The sequence below is a fragment of the Choloepus didactylus genome, chromosome 10, assembly GCF_015220235.1.
Source record: "Choloepus didactylus isolate mChoDid1 chromosome 10, mChoDid1.pri, whole genome shotgun sequence".
Taxonomy (NCBI): Eukaryota; Metazoa; Chordata; class Mammalia; order Pilosa; family Megalonychidae; genus Choloepus; species Choloepus didactylus.
In genome coordinates, this window is record NC_051316.1 from 11,774,505 (window position 1) to 11,793,774 (window position 19,270).

General features: G+C 39.5%; 1 protein-coding gene across 3 annotated transcripts in view; it reads left to right on the forward strand.

Annotated features, from left to right (window-relative positions):
* The window catches only part of IARS1 (isoleucyl-tRNA synthetase 1), a 70,047-nt gene extending 53,160 nt beyond the window's left edge, over window positions 1-16,887 (forward strand). For all 3 annotated transcript variants that reach the window (XM_037851257.1, XM_037851258.1, XM_037851259.1), the window contains 6 exons: window positions 343-519; window positions 1,453-1,558; window positions 6,870-6,995; window positions 10,644-10,787; window positions 11,457-11,609; window positions 16,336-16,887. In XM_037851257.1, coding sequence (XP_037707185.1) covers window positions 343-519; window positions 1,453-1,558; window positions 6,870-6,995; window positions 10,644-10,787; window positions 11,457-11,609; window positions 16,336-16,418 — 789 coding nt within the window. In that variant the 3' untranslated portion in view covers window positions 16,419-16,887. The remainder of the gene's footprint in view (window positions 1-342; window positions 520-1,452; window positions 1,559-6,869; window positions 6,996-10,643; window positions 10,788-11,456; window positions 11,610-16,335) is intronic.
* Window positions 16,888-19,270: the final 2,383 nt, after the last annotated feature.

A 19,270-nucleotide genomic window follows, 5' to 3' on the forward strand; every position in this document is an offset into this window, starting at 1 on the left:
GGGTATGCTCCAGCAGGTAATAGGGTGGTCTTGGTGAGCTCTGTCTAGGGTTAGAACTTTGTTTAGTGGATTCTCACTCATTTACTCCTTTGTTTCAACAAACTTTCTTGAAGTGTGGATTATGCTAGGAAAAGATGCATGCTCTCCCTGCAAAAAATGGAGAGATGGACACAAAAACATACTATGATAGTAAATTAGTCTTATGGATGCCCGAGAAGGAATGGGGTAGGTGACTGGGCCCTTCCATAATTATTCAGAAGGGATCATCATCCTTTGTTCAGCAGTACCTTATTTTGAATAAGGAATTGTTTTCCTTTCTAAATTTTCTGTGTGTGCTTTCAGTGCAATCTGGTTCCAACTGAAGAAATAACAGTTTATTATGAAGCGAAGTCTGAAGGAAGGTATCTGAATAATGTTATTGAAAGCCACAAAGATTTTATATTTGCCACTGTACGAGCTCCCTTGAAACCATATCCAGTGCCTACGTCAGATAATATCCTTATTCAAGAAAAAACACAGGTGGGTCCTGAGTTCTGTTGAACTGTTAAACATCTAGAATTAAGTTTTACTTTATGTCGTCACATCTTGACACTGTCCCTCGGTAGAGTTCAGTTTAGTCCTCAGTCCTGAAATATTGCTCTGGACAGTAGTGGTTAAAGTCAGAGAGCGGATGTCCAGAAGAGAGGACAGAGGGAAGGCTGAGCTGCTCTCAGGACAAGTAGACAGGAGGGTACCTAAAATCTGCCAAGAGATAGAGCATTGGGGGCCTGTTTTGTCTAACATTAGAGAAGATATTATGGATTCTCTGAGTTAGTGTTAAAAGTAAATAGCAATTGGCTTGAAAAGCATTTAATTTCTTGGTAGTAGGTTGTACATAAAATTATAGCATTTCCTCTTGGTACATCTGGGGATTTAAGACATAACTATGAAAGTCTGCTATCAGACATCAGATATTGGCCTGAAATTCAGAAGTTGGTCAGTTATAACAGGCAGAAACTCTTTTCTGTATTAGTCAGTCATTTATTCAGTTTATTCCTATCTCATTCCTTCTTTATATTGGCCAAAAGGACAGATAAGCTGGGACCGAAAGTACCTGTTTATCTTTTCAGTGGGGATGAGCTATAGGATAGTTTTGTTTTCTATTTTGCACATTTTTAAATTCTTTGACTTTTTCGAAAATGATCATATATATTGCTTATATAATCAGAAAAAAAGATTTACATTTTGAAAAAGAACCAGAATAAAGGGAGGGGGGAAAAAGTAGGGAAAGAAATTATAGCTCTTGACAGTTTTAGTGGTAGGAATAAATATGTTCTCAGAATTTTATAGAGCTCTTCTTTCATGGTCTTTTGTTCTCACTGAAGAAGTAGTAGTGGTCTGTGGTATTTGGTGGTGTGGCACACTGCCGTTCAAATGTTGCAGTCCGTCAGTCACATATTCTCATGTGTTCAGTTAAAGGCATCTGAACTGGAAATTACACTCTCCAAAGGATCATCCCTGCCAGGTCCTGCCTGCGCGTATGTCAATCTTAATATTTGTGTCAATGGCACTGAGCAAGGTAAGAGTAAATAAATTCCAGTTTCTTGATTAAACCTATGGGTGTCTTTAAGGATATTATTAGGGCATTGGTAAAGTTGGGTAACTTTCTAATTGTTACCAAAATGAATCCACAAAAGTAAATGATGGACTTGCAGTTCTGGGCAGATGGAGTAGACAGACATTTCCCTACTCTCATCACTAAGTACAACTAAAAACCCTGGACACTTTAGTATTCAAAAGCAAAGAAAAATACTGTGAATGGTGACAAAAAGGGCAGACCAACTAGGAACCTTGGGATCAAATAACAAAACCCAAGTCCCCTGGGTTTACTTTTTGCTTCCTGTATTATCCCAGACTTGTACCTGAAACATCCAGCAACCGGAACATGCCAACAGGAACAGACAAAAAATAGCCTTCACAAAATCTTGCTCTCTCTAGCCAAAGGACCAAGAAAAAGGCAGCCTAGTAAGGCAGAAAATCAAATGAATCTAGTGTCTTAGGAAAAATCATTAAAATTGATAAACCTCTAACAAGACTGACCAAAGAAAGAGCCACCAATTTACCAATATCAGGAATGAAATAGGCTATCCCTACAGCCTGCAGACATAAAATTAAAAACAAGAAAATTCTATGAACAACTGAACACACATAAATTTTGGCAACTTGATGAAATCAATTAATTTCTCAAAAAGCAGAGACTACCACAACTCTCTATATGAATGGTTCTATAGGAGATTGAATTCATAATTTAGAAAACCACAGACCTATTGGTATTTCCCTAAGGAATATAGACCTAAAATTTCTAACAAAAAATTATAAAATACAGTTCAGTTAAATATACAAAGAATTATGCATCATAACCAAGTAGGGTTTATGCAAGTCTTGTTCAGTATTTGAAAATCAATGTAATCTACCATATTAGCAGGCTAAAAGATTATAGGATTACATCAGTTGATGCAGAAAAAGCATTTGACAGAATTCAACACCCATTCATGTTAAAAAAATAGGAAGGGGCACTTCCTCAACTTGATAATGAGCATCTACAATAAAACCTACATTTAACATTATATTTAATTGTGAAACCTGAACGCTTTCTACCTAAGTTCAGAAACAAGTCAAGGATGCCCATTCCCACTAATCTTATTCAACATTGTACTAGAAGTTCTAACCAGTGCACTAAGGCAAGAAAAGGAAATCCAAGGCATACAGATTGGAAAGGGAAAAATAAAACTGTTTGCACATGGCACAATTGTCTTTGTAGGAAATCCCAAGGAATCTACAAAAAACTTCTCAAACTAATAATAGAAAGCTCACAATGACTGGGTTCGAGTTGTGGCCTGGGCCCCTCCCTTGGTCCACCCACCATCTCCATTGCTAGCTGCTACCAGGATGATCGCACATTCATTTGTAACTGTGATGATGCCTCAGGCAGTACGTGGTCCCACAAACTGCTGCACATATTCAGTGATGTGTGACATGTGAGCTGGTCCACCACAGCCAGCAGCCTGGCTCTCTCGGGTAGAGACAGTAAGGTGACCCTGTGGAAAGAATCAGTCTGCGGGCAGTGGTTGTAAATCCATGATGCCAACAAGGGCCAGCAGAATGAGCCATGGCAAACAGGCAGGACTTGGCCTCCCCTTCTTCCGACTCCAGGACTGCTCCCCCCTGGGCCAGCTGAACCAGCAGCTGAGAATAAGAGCTCCTATCTTCCAACAAGATTATTTCCCCAGGAAAAATTACAGATGCAACCACAGATTGATCATCTGCCTTAACATGATTTGATACGGTTTTACATTTACTGTCCTGCTAAAGAAAGTGCTCATAAGAAAAAACTACAAAAAAAAAACTGATCATGAAGTTTATTATTTTAAGATATTTTTAGCCATTTTTATGTACCTTTTGGGTTCAGGCATTATTAGGATGGGCAGAGGTTGTTTTCCGACATAATTGCTTATAAAAAAAGGAAAACATTCAAGTTCACAGAATAAAAGATAAACATACAAATATATCAATTTCATTTTATATATTAAAAATGTACATGTGGACAATGAGACAAAAAATATACTATTTACAATCACTCAAAACAATGAAATACATGTAAATCTAGTAACATTTACAGGGCTTGTGTACTGAAAGCTACAGATTGTTGAAAAAAATCAGAGACGTAAATAAATGGTGAGATGTCAAGTTCATGGATTGTAAGATTCATTATGGTAAATATGTTGGTTCTCCAAATTGATATACAGCTTTAACACAATTCCTACCAAAACCTCAGCAAGATTTTTGCAGAAATAGACAAGATTATTGTGAAAATTTACCTGGAAGGAGGAAGGACATAGAATAACTAAAACAATTTTATAAAATGATAGAATAAATCACTGTAACCAATTCCAAGGCTTTTCATAAAACTAGGTGGCATTGGCAGAAGGATGGACACATAGCTCAGTGTAGCGGCTAGTGAACCAAGAAATAGATACTCCAAGTAAGGCCAGCTTATTTTTGAGAAAGGTATAAAGCCAATTCAGTTGAGAAGGATCATCTTTTCATCATATGGTGCTAACGCACTTAGATATCCATAGGCAAGAAAATGAACTTCAGCCTAAATTTAATACAAAAATTAACTCAATATGCATCATGGGGCATGGCCATTGCACACTACCGCCACCATCTCCCTGCCCCCCGGTTCCCTCAGCCCAGCTTGGTCCCCAGCAGGCGATGTTCATGTATAAAGAGTAGCATTCTTTAAAGAAGCACCGTTCTGAGGCCAAGTAAATATGAAAGAAATACCCACAACAGGTCATGGTGACAGTAGAGAAGGTTACCAAAATTCAGATGGGAGACCTGGGCAAAATGAAATACCTGGTACCTTCTGATCTCACAGTTGGCCAGTTCTTTGTCTTGATTGGAAACAGATTCATCTCCAAGCTTAGGATGCCTTGTTTGTCACCAGTGATCTTTGTCAACAATTTCATTGCACACACTAGTGCCACGATAGATAGGCACATACCAGGTACAACATGAGAAAGACTGTGCTGATTTATTAAATCATCAGTCACTTGACTGCACCTGTTGACTGATTACATCAACGAAGGGCATTTGTCTTACTCAGTGAGAGAATTCAATCATCTGGATTTAATCCAATCAGTTGGAAGACTTTTAAGGGGAAACAGAACCTTCACATTTTCAGCTAGCCAGCATCTCCTAAGGAGTTCATCCAACACTTTCATCAGAGTTGGTAGTTTGCTGCCTGCCCTATGGAATTTGGACTCTTGCATCCCCACAGTTGCGTGAGACACTTGTATAAAATCTTATATTTACAGATACCTCTTGTTGGTTGTTTCTTAGAGAACCCTAACTAATACACCCTCCTTCAGGCTTCTTCAGGCTCAAACACTACCTCCTTTCTTCAGTTCTTGCATTTCTTGATGTTTGTAGCTTTCTTTCCATCCCCACCTAGCAGGAGAGGTGGCCCCTAGTGCCTCTCCTTTCTCTTTTCCTCTTCACCTTTCTTTGCCACCTTTCCCACTCTGCTTCAGACCACTTCTTGATTGTCTATCTCTCTCACATCCAGTGATTGTTTTGGTTTCTGTTCCCTTCCTAACTGCCCAAAGGGCTCAGAATCTCAACCAATCCCTTCCTTTCACTACCTTCTTTTGGGGGAGAGGGGTAGAAGGAAGGGTCTGAAATTTGGGAGGGGGAATAGTAAGAGACACGTCAGTAAAGAGGAAACCACACCAAAAAAAAGGTGCATCATAGACTTAAATGTAAAATGTGAAACTATAAAACATTTGGGAAAAAACATAGGAGAAAATCTTCAGGATTCAGGGCATGGTAAAGAGATTTTAAGATTTGACACCAAGAGCCAGGTCCATAAAAGTTAAAATTGATAAATAGGACTTCATCAGAATTTAAAACTTTTGCTTGGCAAAAGATCCTGTGAAATAGAAGAAAAGACATTTTACAGATAGGGAGAAAATCTTGGCAAACCATGTATCCAATAAAGAATTAGTATCTAGAATATGTAAAGAACCCTCCCAACTTAACAGTAAAAAAAACAATCTAATTATAAAGTGGGCAAAAGACATGAACAGATGTGTCACCAAGAGGATAAACAGATTACGTCTAAGCACATGAAAATGTTCAACATCATTAGCCATTCAGGAAGCGCAGACTGAAACCCCAATGAGATATTACTACACACCTATCAGAATGGCACACATGAAAAGTGGTAACACCAAATGCTGGTGAGGATGCGGAGAAACTGGATTACCCATGCATTGCTGTTAGGAATGTAAAATGGTGTAGATACTCTGGAAAACAGTTTGGCGGTGCTTTCCATACAACCCAGCAGCTTCACTCCTGGGCTTTATCCCAGAGAAATGAAGACATATGTTCATCCGAAAACCTGTACACAAGTGTTTATGGTAGCTGCAAGAGCAGAAACGACCCAGATGTTCTTCAGCTGCCGAACGGTTAAACAAGCTGTTGTGTACCCATTCCCTGGAATGCTACTCAGCAGTAAAAAGGAATGGACTACTGATTAATGCAGCTACCTGAATGATTCTCCAGAGATTTATGCTGAGTGAAAATATCAAACCCAAAATTTTCTGTACTGTATGATTCCATTTATATAGCATTCTGGACGTGACAACATTATAGAAATGGAGCTCAGATTAGTCTTTGCCAGGAATTAAGGAGGGAGTGGGGGTGGGAGGGAAGTGGGTGTGCAGAGGAAAGGGCAACTCAAGGGATCCTTGTGGTGAGAGAAATGTTCTGTATCTTGATTTTATTAGTGGTTCTGATATTGGGCTATAGTTTTGCAAGATGTTATCTTTGTGAGAAACTGCTTGAAGGGTACTTGAAATCTCTTTTATTTCTTTATAACTGTATGTGAGTCTACAGTTCTATCTCAGAATAATAAGTTTAAATAAGAAAATCAATAAATAATTGATGGTAGTTAAATCTAAGGTATAGGATAAATCAGCATCTGGGGCCACTTTAGGATTGTGTTTTAAAATAGCAAGATGGTATTTTTAACCACTCTGAGCCTTAGGGATTTATAAATGGCACAATATGAAAAATCAGGGTCATAAAGGCAAAAGGGTTACTGTAGAAAAAGATGACTACAGACTGCCTGATAGAATTCCATGCCTGGATCTCTTCTACCAAGGAATGCTAGAGCATACACTACATATGTCTTTAGTGTATACTTAAAAAAAAAAATAGGGCTTGAATCCTTTTGTATCCTTTGGATTTTCTTCCATATTCAACATTTCATTAAAGGTTTTACTTTTCTGAATGAGATTTTATTTTTGTGTGTTTTTTTTTAGGTGGAGTATTGCTTCTGGAAAATCCAAAAGGTGATAACACGTTGGACCTTTTAAAGCTGAAGAGTGTTGTTACTAGCATTTTTGATGTTAAAAATCCAGGGCTGGCTGTCTTCCATGGTGAAACAGGTATGTGGAAAGTCAGAGAATGCCCATGTCCTTTCCATGAGGGGGACTGAAGAAGTTCCCTGCTGTTCTCATCTGCACACCATAGCTTTCTTGTTCTCCTGACTCTGAGTCAGGGCAGAGCTCCCTGACTGTTTGCCTGCTGTCTTGTCTCTTTTATGCCTCCTCACTGTATGATAGAGTTGAAAGAACACTGACTTATTAAGAGCTGTAGGTTCTAATCCCATTACTCACTTGTCTTGATGACTTTCAGACTTTGAAGAGACCTTCCTGGTGAGTTCGAACTTTAAATCCAGATTCTTAAACAAGACAAGCCTCGATAAAATTTTAAAGAATTGTAAATACATTCTGTTCTACTCCGTGAATCTGAATGTTTACCTTCAAAAACTGTTAAGTAACAAAAGAGGAAATTGAGAGGGCCCATAAATAAAGAAAAAAGTGCTAAACCTCAGTAGTATAGGGAAAATACAAGATAAAACCACAGTGAGGTTTTTACATGCCACCAAATTAGCAAAATCTTAAAAAAAAAAAATCTGACAGCTAATGTTGGCAAGGATATTGAGGAATAGGATCTCTCACTTGTTGCTGCAGTATAAGTTGATAAAACCACTTTGGAAAACCATTTCTAGTACATCAGTTAAGGATAGGATAAGGAAAGCAAAATGATCAGGGAGAAAATGAGGGGCAGTAAAATCTGGAAGGAAGTGGTCAGTTGGAGGTTCTGAGAAAAATCTCTAACAAAGGAGACCTGATGAATGAGTCAGTGGAAGGCTGATCCTCTGCCTAAAGTCATGGTAGAATGAAAAGAAAGGGAAAGAAGGACAAACTGGAACTCACACCTGGCTATAACTGCATCTAATACTGACAGTCAGGTAACCTTCAGAAACAGCTGCTGGTGTCCTTTGCCGTAGAGTCACATGTGTGCCTGGCCCAGAACTAGGAGGGGAAGCCACAGGCCTCCTTGTCGTCCTGCTCAACACAGTGAGCTGACAGAGCAGTGGCAGTCTGTGAAAGCTGCAGTGTGCCTGGGCCTTGTGTTAATCTTTGGAGCATAACTGTCACTAAACTCCTACCTTCCAAATCCTGTGCACGTTACTCTGGTGGCCAACCCTTGCCCAGAACCATACAGGATGGAGAATTCTGGGAAACATAGTTTTAACTCAGCTAAGTTGACATAGGATAAAACCGCCACAGAAAACACCTAGTGATCTTGGCATCTATACATGATTCTTTAAACCATATTTAACTTCCAATTTAAAACCATGCTTCCACCTAACGTGATATAACTACCGCTTTTATAACTGAAAACATGCTACCTCTGCTCCCCAAAAGAGTATAGAAATCACCTCCATCCATGTTTGTATAATGTTTATTTTCCTTCTGAGTCACACTCTCCCTTTATTCTCTTAACTTTACTGAGAGATGAAGGTAACCTCTGTTCATATGTTTTATTTTATTTTATTTTATTTTAATTTATTTTATATGGAGAGAAATAGGAGAGTGGGAAAAATGTGGTGAATGTGTATGCGAATATGTTCTTATCAAAATAAAAAGAGAAACTTTATAATTCTTACATTCTCAGTTCTGTAACTGTTCCTGTGGTCGTATCTTATATGAGTTCCTTCTACCACCCTTTCCATATTCCCTTTGCGTTCAACAAGCCCCCTTCCTACTGGGGTGATTCAGATCTTCTTTTCCAAAGGGTTGGAGCCATTAACGTCCCTGCCTGTGTTGTGCAGTTGTAGTTTTTCATTCGTTTTATCACTGGGTATGATGTAGGTAATCTCTTGTATTCCAGACGTACTGCTTCTTACTCTCTTCTGTAGTCAGGATTCATCACCCCAGCCAGCGCAGTGACCCCTTCTTTGCCAGGTCTCAACTTCCAGCTTATGCAGCCATTTTTGTGTCCCTGGTGGAAGCATTCCTGGGGGCCTGACAGCTTTTCTTGCAACTCTGCTATTGTAACATAGAAGCAGCCATAGACAACATATGAATAAGAGAGAGGGCTCTTTCTCATTAAAACTTCATTTATATCAGCAGGCAGCTGCCCTCGGGCCATAGTTTGCCTGCCCCTAATTTGAAGCACGAATGTCCTGGAAGAGATTATCCCAGCCCTGAAAGATGTTGCCACTCAGGCGCTATTGAAATTGAGTCTTCAAAAGCTGTTTATCCTTCTATTAGACCAGCTGCATCAGGATGATGGGGGGACATGGTCATTGAAATCCAGGAGCATAAGCTCCTTGTCTCACTTCATTTGCTAAAAGATGAGTTCCTTGAGAAGTGATGCTGTGTGGAATGCTGTAATGGTGAATGAAATATTCTGTAAGCCCCTGAATGATGGTTTTGATACTGATCAAATGTTTGTTAGTTCTTAATTTCTCAGTTGAAATTTTGACAGAATCACTGGAGACAGTGAAGGCATATCCATGTCCAAACGAAATATCTGTTCTAGTGAGAACAAAGTACTCTTTGCCACAATGGAGGTGGTCCACTGTAACCAGCCCAGCACGTGTGATACACAGCAGTGGCTGCAGCAGAATCAGCCTTGGAAAGTGGAAGTCTGCATTGCCAAGCCCATGCAGAGCCTTCATCCCTGCCAGTGTGGCCCCTTTCTTCATCAGTCTATGAGGGCAGGGTACAAGTGGCTGGGGAAAGAGGCTAGCTGACAGCCCCAGAATGGGTCATCTCATCCTCCTGACTTTTTGGTTCCACATTCACACACTGTCCATATACCTCTTGCCTTGACTTCCTTTTCACCAGTTCTCCAATTCTTTTCTTTCTAAGCCCCAGACCATTCAAACCATAGGCAGCTGCACAGAACAAAGTCATGCCCACTGGGAGGATTTCCCACCACCACTGTTTTGCAAGGCTGCCCCACAATGGTGTTTTAGTGCTGCAGTTGTCCACCTTTGGATGGTCCAGCCTGTGGTGCATTACATTCTATACAGCTGCTCATAGCAACTTCCCATGGAGCCCTAGGTGTGCGTTTAGAGAGGACACCATGCCGTCCAAAGCTGGGCCATGAGCATCTTGCCACTTGCTGGTGCCATTGACTTGTTTCTTTAGGGCTTGCTCCAGCCCTGTCTCATACAGGCCATTTCCACTTGATGTCTGTGTTCCCTGTCCCTGATCAATGCCACACCACCCCTAGAGTAAACCATGTTATCCTCACATTTGTGACATTTATTTTAATTTCATTATATTTTATCTATGTACACATCTGTAAGTGGAATTTATAAAAACATTTTGTATTCTGTGGGTCTTGCTTATTTCAGCATATTTTTGAGTCAGGGAACATTTATCTTCTCACTTGTACATAGTCATTTTTAAATTAAAGCTTCTTATTGTGAAGTTTGGGATTCTGATACAGAAGGAAATTTTTTAAAAAGCTATGATACACAGGGAAAGTACTAAAAGGATAAAATAATTTGCCTTATATTTTAAGTTATGAATATTGTATGCTATTTTGCAACATTCAGATTTCTTACTATTTGCCTGATTTTATAGAAAAGGCAGTGTCCTTTGATGGACAGAATTTAAGCAGAAAGCATTACTGTAAAAAGATATATGATAGTTTAATAGGTAAGTAGGAAAAAAATAAATGACTACCTTTGACCAGCCCTGAAAGAATGATTTTTCTGTCGTTTTTAGAAATAAAAGATCAAACCGACTTACTGAGTCTCAGTGGAAAAACCCTTTGTGTGACTGCAGGATCAGCTCCCTGTTTGACCAGTAATTCCAGTGCTCTTCTTTGTCAGTACGTCAACCTGCAGCTCTTGAACACAGAACCACAAGGTATCGGGCCTCCGCCCTGGTGGTGAACCCACAGTGCTTGGGGTGTGGGGCTTTGGATGTTGATTCCCTTTAACATTCAGCATCTGTGTCTCGTGCATTTGTCAAGTCTGCTCCAAGGTAGTGATCTAAAATGTGGGCTCTCCTGGTCCTTGGGGAGCATGCACGGGCTTGTTTCCTGTAATTTATGTTTTCCACATTCATCCATCTGGCACGGTCAGGAAATAAGATAAATTGGTTAGGTAAAAATAACAACTAACTGCAGCTGAATTGTTCAAGTGCTAAAACATTTTCATTTTAAATTTTACCTTAATTGTTTTCTTTCTTGAAAAATGGTCTGAAAACTATTGTACATCTCCATGCCTTAATCAAGAAACTGGTTTGGTATTTATCTCTTCCGTAATATTTTAGGATCCTCATTGTGCATGTTTGCTGAAGTCTTTTTCTTTAAGTGCTTAGTTTGCCTGTTTACCGAGTGTATTTTCCCCCAGGGGCTGAGCTGTTAACATGGGTTGATTTTCTTCCCCTTCTGCTATCCCTCTAAAATGTCTAAGGCTGTTTCTGCAGAGCTGGGCCTTGGTGTCTCTGTCCTACTCCCGTACACACTGTGGGTTTAGAATCCTTCAGCTGTGCATGTTAGAGGTTTAATCCGGTTTGTTCTTTCTCCTGTAGAATGTTTAGTGGGAACAGTGGGGACTCTGCTGCTTGAAAACCCAGTTGGGCAGAACGGACTCAGCTACCAAGGTCTTCTGCACGAAGCGGCCAAGGTGTTCGGCCTTCGGAGCAGGAGGCTAAAGCTGTTTCTGAATGAGACTCAGACACATGGTGAGGAGATGCTGGAGCATGATAAAATTTTTCCTTTTTGTTTTTCTTTGTTGAAAGTAGATTTCAACCCATTGTAGATTATGTATGTGAGAGAGAAATTTTATCTTTTTGCCCTTTTCCCAAAAATTTACCATAATCTATTATATAGTCTTTTTTTTTAAATAGCAATTAAAAGGATAATTACACTGCTTTGTAAGTAATCTAATAATTGTATTGGTATGTTATTAGAAATACATGCTTCTAGGTAGATTTGCTATCCTAAAATTGTTCTCCACGAATCAAAATTAGCAGAGTTCTAAAATAGCCTGAAGGAAGCATATAGCTGACATTGTGCCTCCCTTTATAGTTTATGAAGTATGCTCACATGCATTTGGTCGTTGAGCTATGTAAGAACTCAAAGTGCTAGATCATCAATTAACATGTTCCCTGTTCTATAATCCAGAACTGAGACTCAGGACAGCAGCTTGCCCAAGGCACAAAGCTAGTGGGTGGAGCTTGGGTGGAGCTCCCCCTTCACATCATCCACCCAGGTTTTCTGGCTGTTGTGATGACTTCTCTATAGACATCTTGGCCCTGCCCTATAGATTTGATTTCTGTAATCTCTACTACATATCAGACATGTTCACTTCAGTATTGCCACCACTGAAATCATTTCCCCAAACAGCTTCTCTTTGTCTTAATCTGTTTCATCTGTTGATAGCCATTCTTCTGATCATCCCAACTCAAAATCTTATTACCATTCTTCCCTTTCATTTTTACATTGGGATTTATTGAATCTTCTGAATCAGGATTTCTGTCTTTTAGCACTCGTAGAAAATTGCAAGACATCTTTTCTAGCATTATCACGTCCTCATTTGCTATAATACTCTCTTTTCAGAATTTGATTAGACATATTTTAGGTAGACCTTCTTATTCTAGCCTCCCTATCTTTTATTCTCTCATTTTCCCTCTTATCATTTTATGCTGTATTGTGGGTAATTTTGACTGATTTATCTTATTGTTCCTCTATAGGTACATTGGTTTGTCCTCTGCCTTCTTTCATGTTTTCTCATTGTCCTTGATTTTCTGCAGTTTGAATATGATGTGCCTAGTGGATGTAGATTTTTGGATATTTATCCTGCCTAGTGTTCTTTGCACTTCCTGGTCTGTGGTTTGGTCTTTTTCTTTTCTTTTAATTCTCAGCCATTGTTACTTAAAATATTTCTTCTATTCCTTTCTAGCACCCCCACCCCACTCCCCTGCTTTCCTTCTGATATTCCTATTATGCGTATATTATGCCTTTTGTAATTGTCCCACAGTTCAGGAATATTCTTTCATTCTTTTGTCTTTTTTCATTCTTTTTGTCTTTGCATTTTAGTTTTGAAAGTTTCTATTGCTGTATCTTCAGGCTCACTGATTGTTTCCTTGGCCATGTCCAGTCTACTGATGAATGCATCAGAGACATTCTTCATTCCTGTTTCAGTATTTTTTATTTCATGCATTTTCTTTTGAATCTTTCTTCAAGTTTCTGTATCTCTGCTCATTAATCATAGTTGTCTTAAATTCCTTTTCTCATTATTCCAAAATCTCTATCATTTCTGAGTCTCATTCTGGTGCTTGCTTTGTCTCTTCAGACTATTTTTTGCCCCTTAGCATGCCTTGTAATTTTTTGTTGGTTGCAGACATGCTGCATCAAGTAACAGGAACTGATTTAAATCAGCCTCTAGTGTGAGGGTTTGTGTTTGTCTGGCCAGGAGTTTCAGTGTGTTTGCTGTAGTCATAGATGTCAGAGGCCAACATTTCCTGTAGTGTCCTTGTTTTTGTTTTTGGGTTTTCCACAGAGACTCCTCCTTAAACTGAGCCCTGCAGTTCATTCAGCTGAAGTCCTGTTACCGTGCAGGGGCTTGAGTGATGTTGGGGCTGAGGCATGGGGAAATACTGTCTTAGTGAGCCTGTGTCCCTGAGCTGGGACCTCCACGAGTGTTTCTTGTCTTGGATTTTTAGTTTTCCCTCTTAGATGAGATAGGTGGCTGGAGGGGGCTGCAGTTGGGTATTTTTCTATCCTAGGTCAGTTAGGCTCTGATAAAACACCCTTTGGTCAGAGACTCGTAAAGTAGTTTCCCTTGAAGGCAGGAGAACAGAATGCTCTGGGCATATTTCAGAATGGTTTCTTTTCCCTCCCCTTGCCAGAAAGATGAGGGAATTTTTCTCCAGTCTTCACAGTGAAAACTTAGTGTGGCTCCTGCAGGGAAAACCCAGGAAACCAGGGGAGTCCCCCTACAGCTGGGCCCCCAGGAGTTTTGTTTTGTTTTTGTTTTTTTTTGTCTCAAGCTAGTGCATGCTTTATTATGTTTTTCATTTCTAAAGGTTTTATGGGGTCATTTTTTCAAATCTGCCCATCAATTCTTAGTCTAATGTTCCTTGGTCACTTTTATATATATATATATATTGAGATTGTTCACATACCATACACCTATCCAAAGTGTACAGTCATTTGCCCGTGGTACAATCATACAGCTGTGCATCCATCAACACAATTATTTTTTTCAATTTTTAGAACATTTTCATTACTCCAGAAAAGAAATAAAGAAAAGGAAACTCAGATCCTCCCATACCTCTAACCATGCACCCCTCCATTATTGAGTCATAGTTCTGGTACAGTACATTTGTTACTGTTGATGAAAAAATATTAAAATACTACTACTGTAGTTTGCAATAGGTATATTTTTTTTCCTATATGCCTCTCTATTATTAACTTCTAGTTACAGTGTCATACATTTGTTCTACTTTGTGAGAGAGATTTCTGATATTTGTATAGTTAATCACGGATATTGACCATCACAAGATTCACTGTTTTATACGTTCCCATCTTTTAACCTCCAGCTTTCATCTGGTGACATGTGTGACTCTGAACTTCCCCTTTCCACCATCTTCACACACCTGTCAGCACTGTTAGTTATTCTCACAACATGCTACCATCACTCCTTTCCATTTCCAAACATTTAAGTTCACCCTGGTTGAACATTTTACTCATAGTAAGCAACTGCTCCACATTCTTTAGCCTTGTTCTATATCCTGGTAAACTTGTATTTCATATCTATGAGTTTATGTATTATAATTAGTTCATATCAGTGAGACCCTGCAATATTTGCCTTTACATGTCTGTCTTATTTCACTCAGTATAGTGCCCTCAAGGTTTCTTCATCAATGCATTTTTTTTAAGATGGTTTTGTTCACACACCATACCTTCCATCCTAATTAAACGATCATTGATTCCCTGTATAGTCATGTGTTTATGTATTCAGCACCATCGCCACTGTCTGTATAAGAACATCTCCATTTCTTCCTTAAAGGAGGAAGAGTCAAAGAAGGCAGAGACAAAAGAAAAAGAAAAGAGAAAGAGAGGAGAAAAAAAAGACAAACTTAACAGCTAGAAAGCAACAAAAGGAAAGATAGCATTAATCTAAAGTAGAATAGTCAGACAACATCACCAATGCCAGGAGTCCCATACCCTTCCCCTATTCCCGACCCCACCCCCCCATATGCATTTAGCTTTGGTTTATTATCTTTGTTATATTAAAGGAAGCATAATACAATTTTTCTGTAAATTATTGTCTCTAGTTTGCATTGATTATATTTTCCCCCCAATCCCACTCTATTTTTAACACCTTGCATTGTTGACATTCATTTGTTCTTCCTCATATGAACACATATTTGTACCTTTTATTACAACCATCATCATCTCACACTTGCTCTGTGCAAGTGCAAGGGAATGGTTGAAACTCATCAGAGCTCAAATCATGTCTGCATGAATTAGATAGTAGTAATACTACCTGTAAGTCATTTAACCAGGTCTTACATAAGCTGTCTTATTTCATTCTAATTACTCTGTGAGGTTAACTGGGTAAAAGTTTAGTAGTTCAGAGCTTAAGATTAAGTAACTCACCCAAGATTACCACAAAGCTGGGTCTTTTCTAACCAATATATTTTTCTAATAAGTGTCTCTAGCATCATTTTCATCATATTTTTCCCCTCAAAATTGTCTTAGATTAATAACCTGCTAAATTAGAAGGACCATGTATTGCCTACAGTTTTAGAAGCCTGTTGATGGCTTTCTTGCTGGTTCCACTGGATTCTGATGTCTCTGAGTCCTGTAATTATCAAATGAGGAAGCAGCTTTGAGAGTATTTTGACAACCAAGGTTGTCTCCTGGGGAAGGAGCTACTTTTAGAGAAAGCTGGTCCTTCATTTGAATTCAGTTCTGGCCAGACGCAAAATTCCCCATAGTAGGCAGTTAACTTTTTTTATTGTCTTTTCCCACTCTCTCTTTTTGTCTTTTTGAGTTTTTATTTATTCAATGTATTTTAATCAATTGCATTTGTATTACAATTTCAGATTCTCAGATTATCTCCTTGGTCTAATTGGTCATATTGGCTACTGTATTCTTTGACTTGATCCCTTTAGTCTTTAATAACTTTTTGCTTTCTGGCATGACAACTTGTCCTAGGCTTATCATGTACTCTTTACTTCCCCAGACCTGGAAATAACTGTCCTTCCAATTATAGGGAATTATATTTAGAAACCACAAGTCTGGGTGTTAGGCCTGCTCATTGCTACTGGGTTGGCATTGCTTCTAGGTCTTTTCTGTGGACATAGGAAATAAATATATGTGAAGAAAAAAAGTTCTTGGGAAATTAACACAGTAGGTAGAAAACTGATTTTTTAAAACTTTTTCTTTCCACTCTAGAAATTACAGAGGAAGTCCCCATGAAGACTTTGAATATGAAGACTGTGTATGTTTCTGTGTTACCAACAACAGCAGACTTCTAACATTCACATTCCAGTTGGCTCATTCAGCCTTTCCTTGGCACCCGTCCTCTGCGTGCTAGCATGTACGCACGCGTGTGCGCGCACACACACACATACTCCAAAGATATTTTCTTCTGATGTATGTGTAACATGCTGCTTTTGGTCCATAACTCAGATGGGATTGATTCATCAAGTGACTTGAGACCTCACAGTAATATTTCCCTTAACCTTATACACCTGGACGATTGTGCTGGGGGAGGTGACGATGTTACCTCAGCACGACACAGTTTATTTCTGTACCTGAGTTCTGAAATACAGAAGGTAGAAGTGATTTAAAAGGCATGGTAATATGTGTACTATTTTGTTGCCTTTTAAAACATATTTGAGACCTCTCTAAGGAATGGACATATATATTTCTGCTACCTGGATTCTTCTGATGGAATATTTTAAGTTTCAGTAAATCAGAACAATAAACTGACTTTCTCTCAGATAATAAGTGTGTTGGACATAATGAATTCTCCAGTAGTTGTAATAATAGTGTATTTTAATCTTTGATAAACACAAAAACTTTAATAGTGATTTCTATATTAAGATACTGGACTAAACATCAAATTTCACTTTTTCCCCAAATCCTGTGCATTAATGTGGATTTTCAGAGGTACAGGCATGAAGACAAAATTCGATATGCTAGAATTTGTTGGGGGAAACATGGGTGAAGGATAAAGGGGAGAGGGAGCAAGAAGAGGTAGCGGGAGCCCGCAGACTACAAAGTAGGTCCCCACATGTGAGAAGAGTAGGAAGGAAGTGAGGTCGATGAGAGAAAGCCTCACACTGCAGTGCGGCACTGAGAATGTCTTACTCAGGGTAACGGAGAGTCCACAGGCAAAGATGCCATTTTACAAGAGTCCATAAGTGGCCTAGCCTTTGTACCCTGCCTGCTCAGTTAGCGGCTGGGAGTAGCTGAGATGTAGCATGGCCTTGGCACAGTGCTTCAGTGCATTATGGCAGCTGGAGTTTGTCGGCCAAACTATGCTCCTTGCATTAGATTCTGTAAAAGAAATATCTGAATGGCTGGTAGAATAAAAGCAGTAAAGCACAATCACAAACCCACAAGGTTGGAGGAAACAGAGAAGACAACAGTCAGAATTTGGGAACTGGAAATAAGGTAGATGCATGTTAACTAACTTGGTAGACCCAAGAAAGCCCAGCAATGGGGAAATGAGAGAACAAACTTATTTATAGCTCAGATCGGCAGCACCAGGAGAGGCACAAAAATAGGGAAGACTGGGTGAATGCTGGAAAACAGATCCTTAGCTTCTCCCATTGCCACATGGGTCGGCAACTATCCTTATCCCACCACAGTTGATGTTCAGAGGTTTATTCTCTAGGGGGTGACCATAGACTGGTGGACTTCAGGCTGGGTTGAAGACAAGGGTACTTGCAAGTTTGGGGTGAGTCTGGGGGATTCCCAAAACTTCTCTCAGGTTCAGTAATTATTCACTAGAAGGATTCACACCAAAAACAGTTAACTCATGATGACAGTTTATTACAGGGAAAGGATACAGATTAAAATCAGCCAAAGGAAGAAATGCAGCGGGCAGAGTTCAGGAGGACCAGACATGGAGATCCCATTGTCCTCTCCCCGTGGAGTCAGGGCACTTTACTCTCCCAGCAACTATATATGACAGTTCGCTTGAAGTATTGCCAGCCAGGGAAGTGCACCCGAGCTTTCTTGTCCAGACTTTGGGGGACATAGGCGTGGTTGACTGGTTGCCCACATGGTCAGTCTCAGGCTCCAGGTCAACTGACACTGCATGACCCTCAGTCATATTGGTCTTTCTGGCAAGGCCAGCCCGTGTCTTAACACTATATGGGTGTGGCCTGCCCCCACCCTAATTCACATTTACTATCCAGAAACCCATGGTTTTTTTCTTGTTCTGCTAAACAGCTTTACATCCACAAAACAAAGGTTGATACAAATTTGTACTCAGCATTGTGGCATGTCAGGCATGCCATCCTTTTGTTTTGTCCATTATAACCAGGGACTTTTCTAAGCATCCGATCATGAAATTTATAGTTACACAGTGATCAGTCTGCCCAGAGTTGTATACGCACAGTCCAATAGCCTGGAAGGGAGCAGTTCCCAGAAATTCCTTCCAATTTGATGTCCTTCACATCGATGTAACCTGAAAAAATGTTAACATTCCGTTTACTCATGAACAGTTGGTCCAGCTCATCATCATACTGTGTGATGAGGATGTTTCAGAGTAATGCCACTCAGGTTAGTAGTCCTCCATTTGACCTCATCTTGTTCCAAAAGAAGTGTGATCTTGGCAAATTTCACACTTCCAGGTATCTGATAATTTGTGCTAAGGGATGTTAGTCTATTGCTCTGAGCCTCCATTAAGGCACTAGTGTAATACTGAATTTCCCTCATTGAATAAACTCATTTATTCCTTTCCTTACCCTCAGCTATTCTCTCCATTTGTCATGGAGGAATCTAGTGGGGACCCTCCCTTATCCCCCTCATGTGTGTGAGCACACACTTACAAAGACATGTAAGCCAGCATTTCATGCCTTTATCTTCCCATTTTAGACAACAAAACATTTACTTGCCCATTCCAATTCTCCATCAAACATGTTCATTTGATGTGATATTTCTTTCCCCAATTTTAAACATTACGAGCTGTAAAGCATGTTTAGTCTGAAGAAATGTACCTTGTTTTCCAATCCTTTTTTAGTATTTTGAGCATTTGCATCCACCACCTGTTAGGCAAAACCCAGGCCAGAGTAAGCATCTACTCTTATCTGGACCAATTTATAGCATCCTAGTGCTGCTGGCATTGGTCCAATATAAAATCTGCCCCATAGCT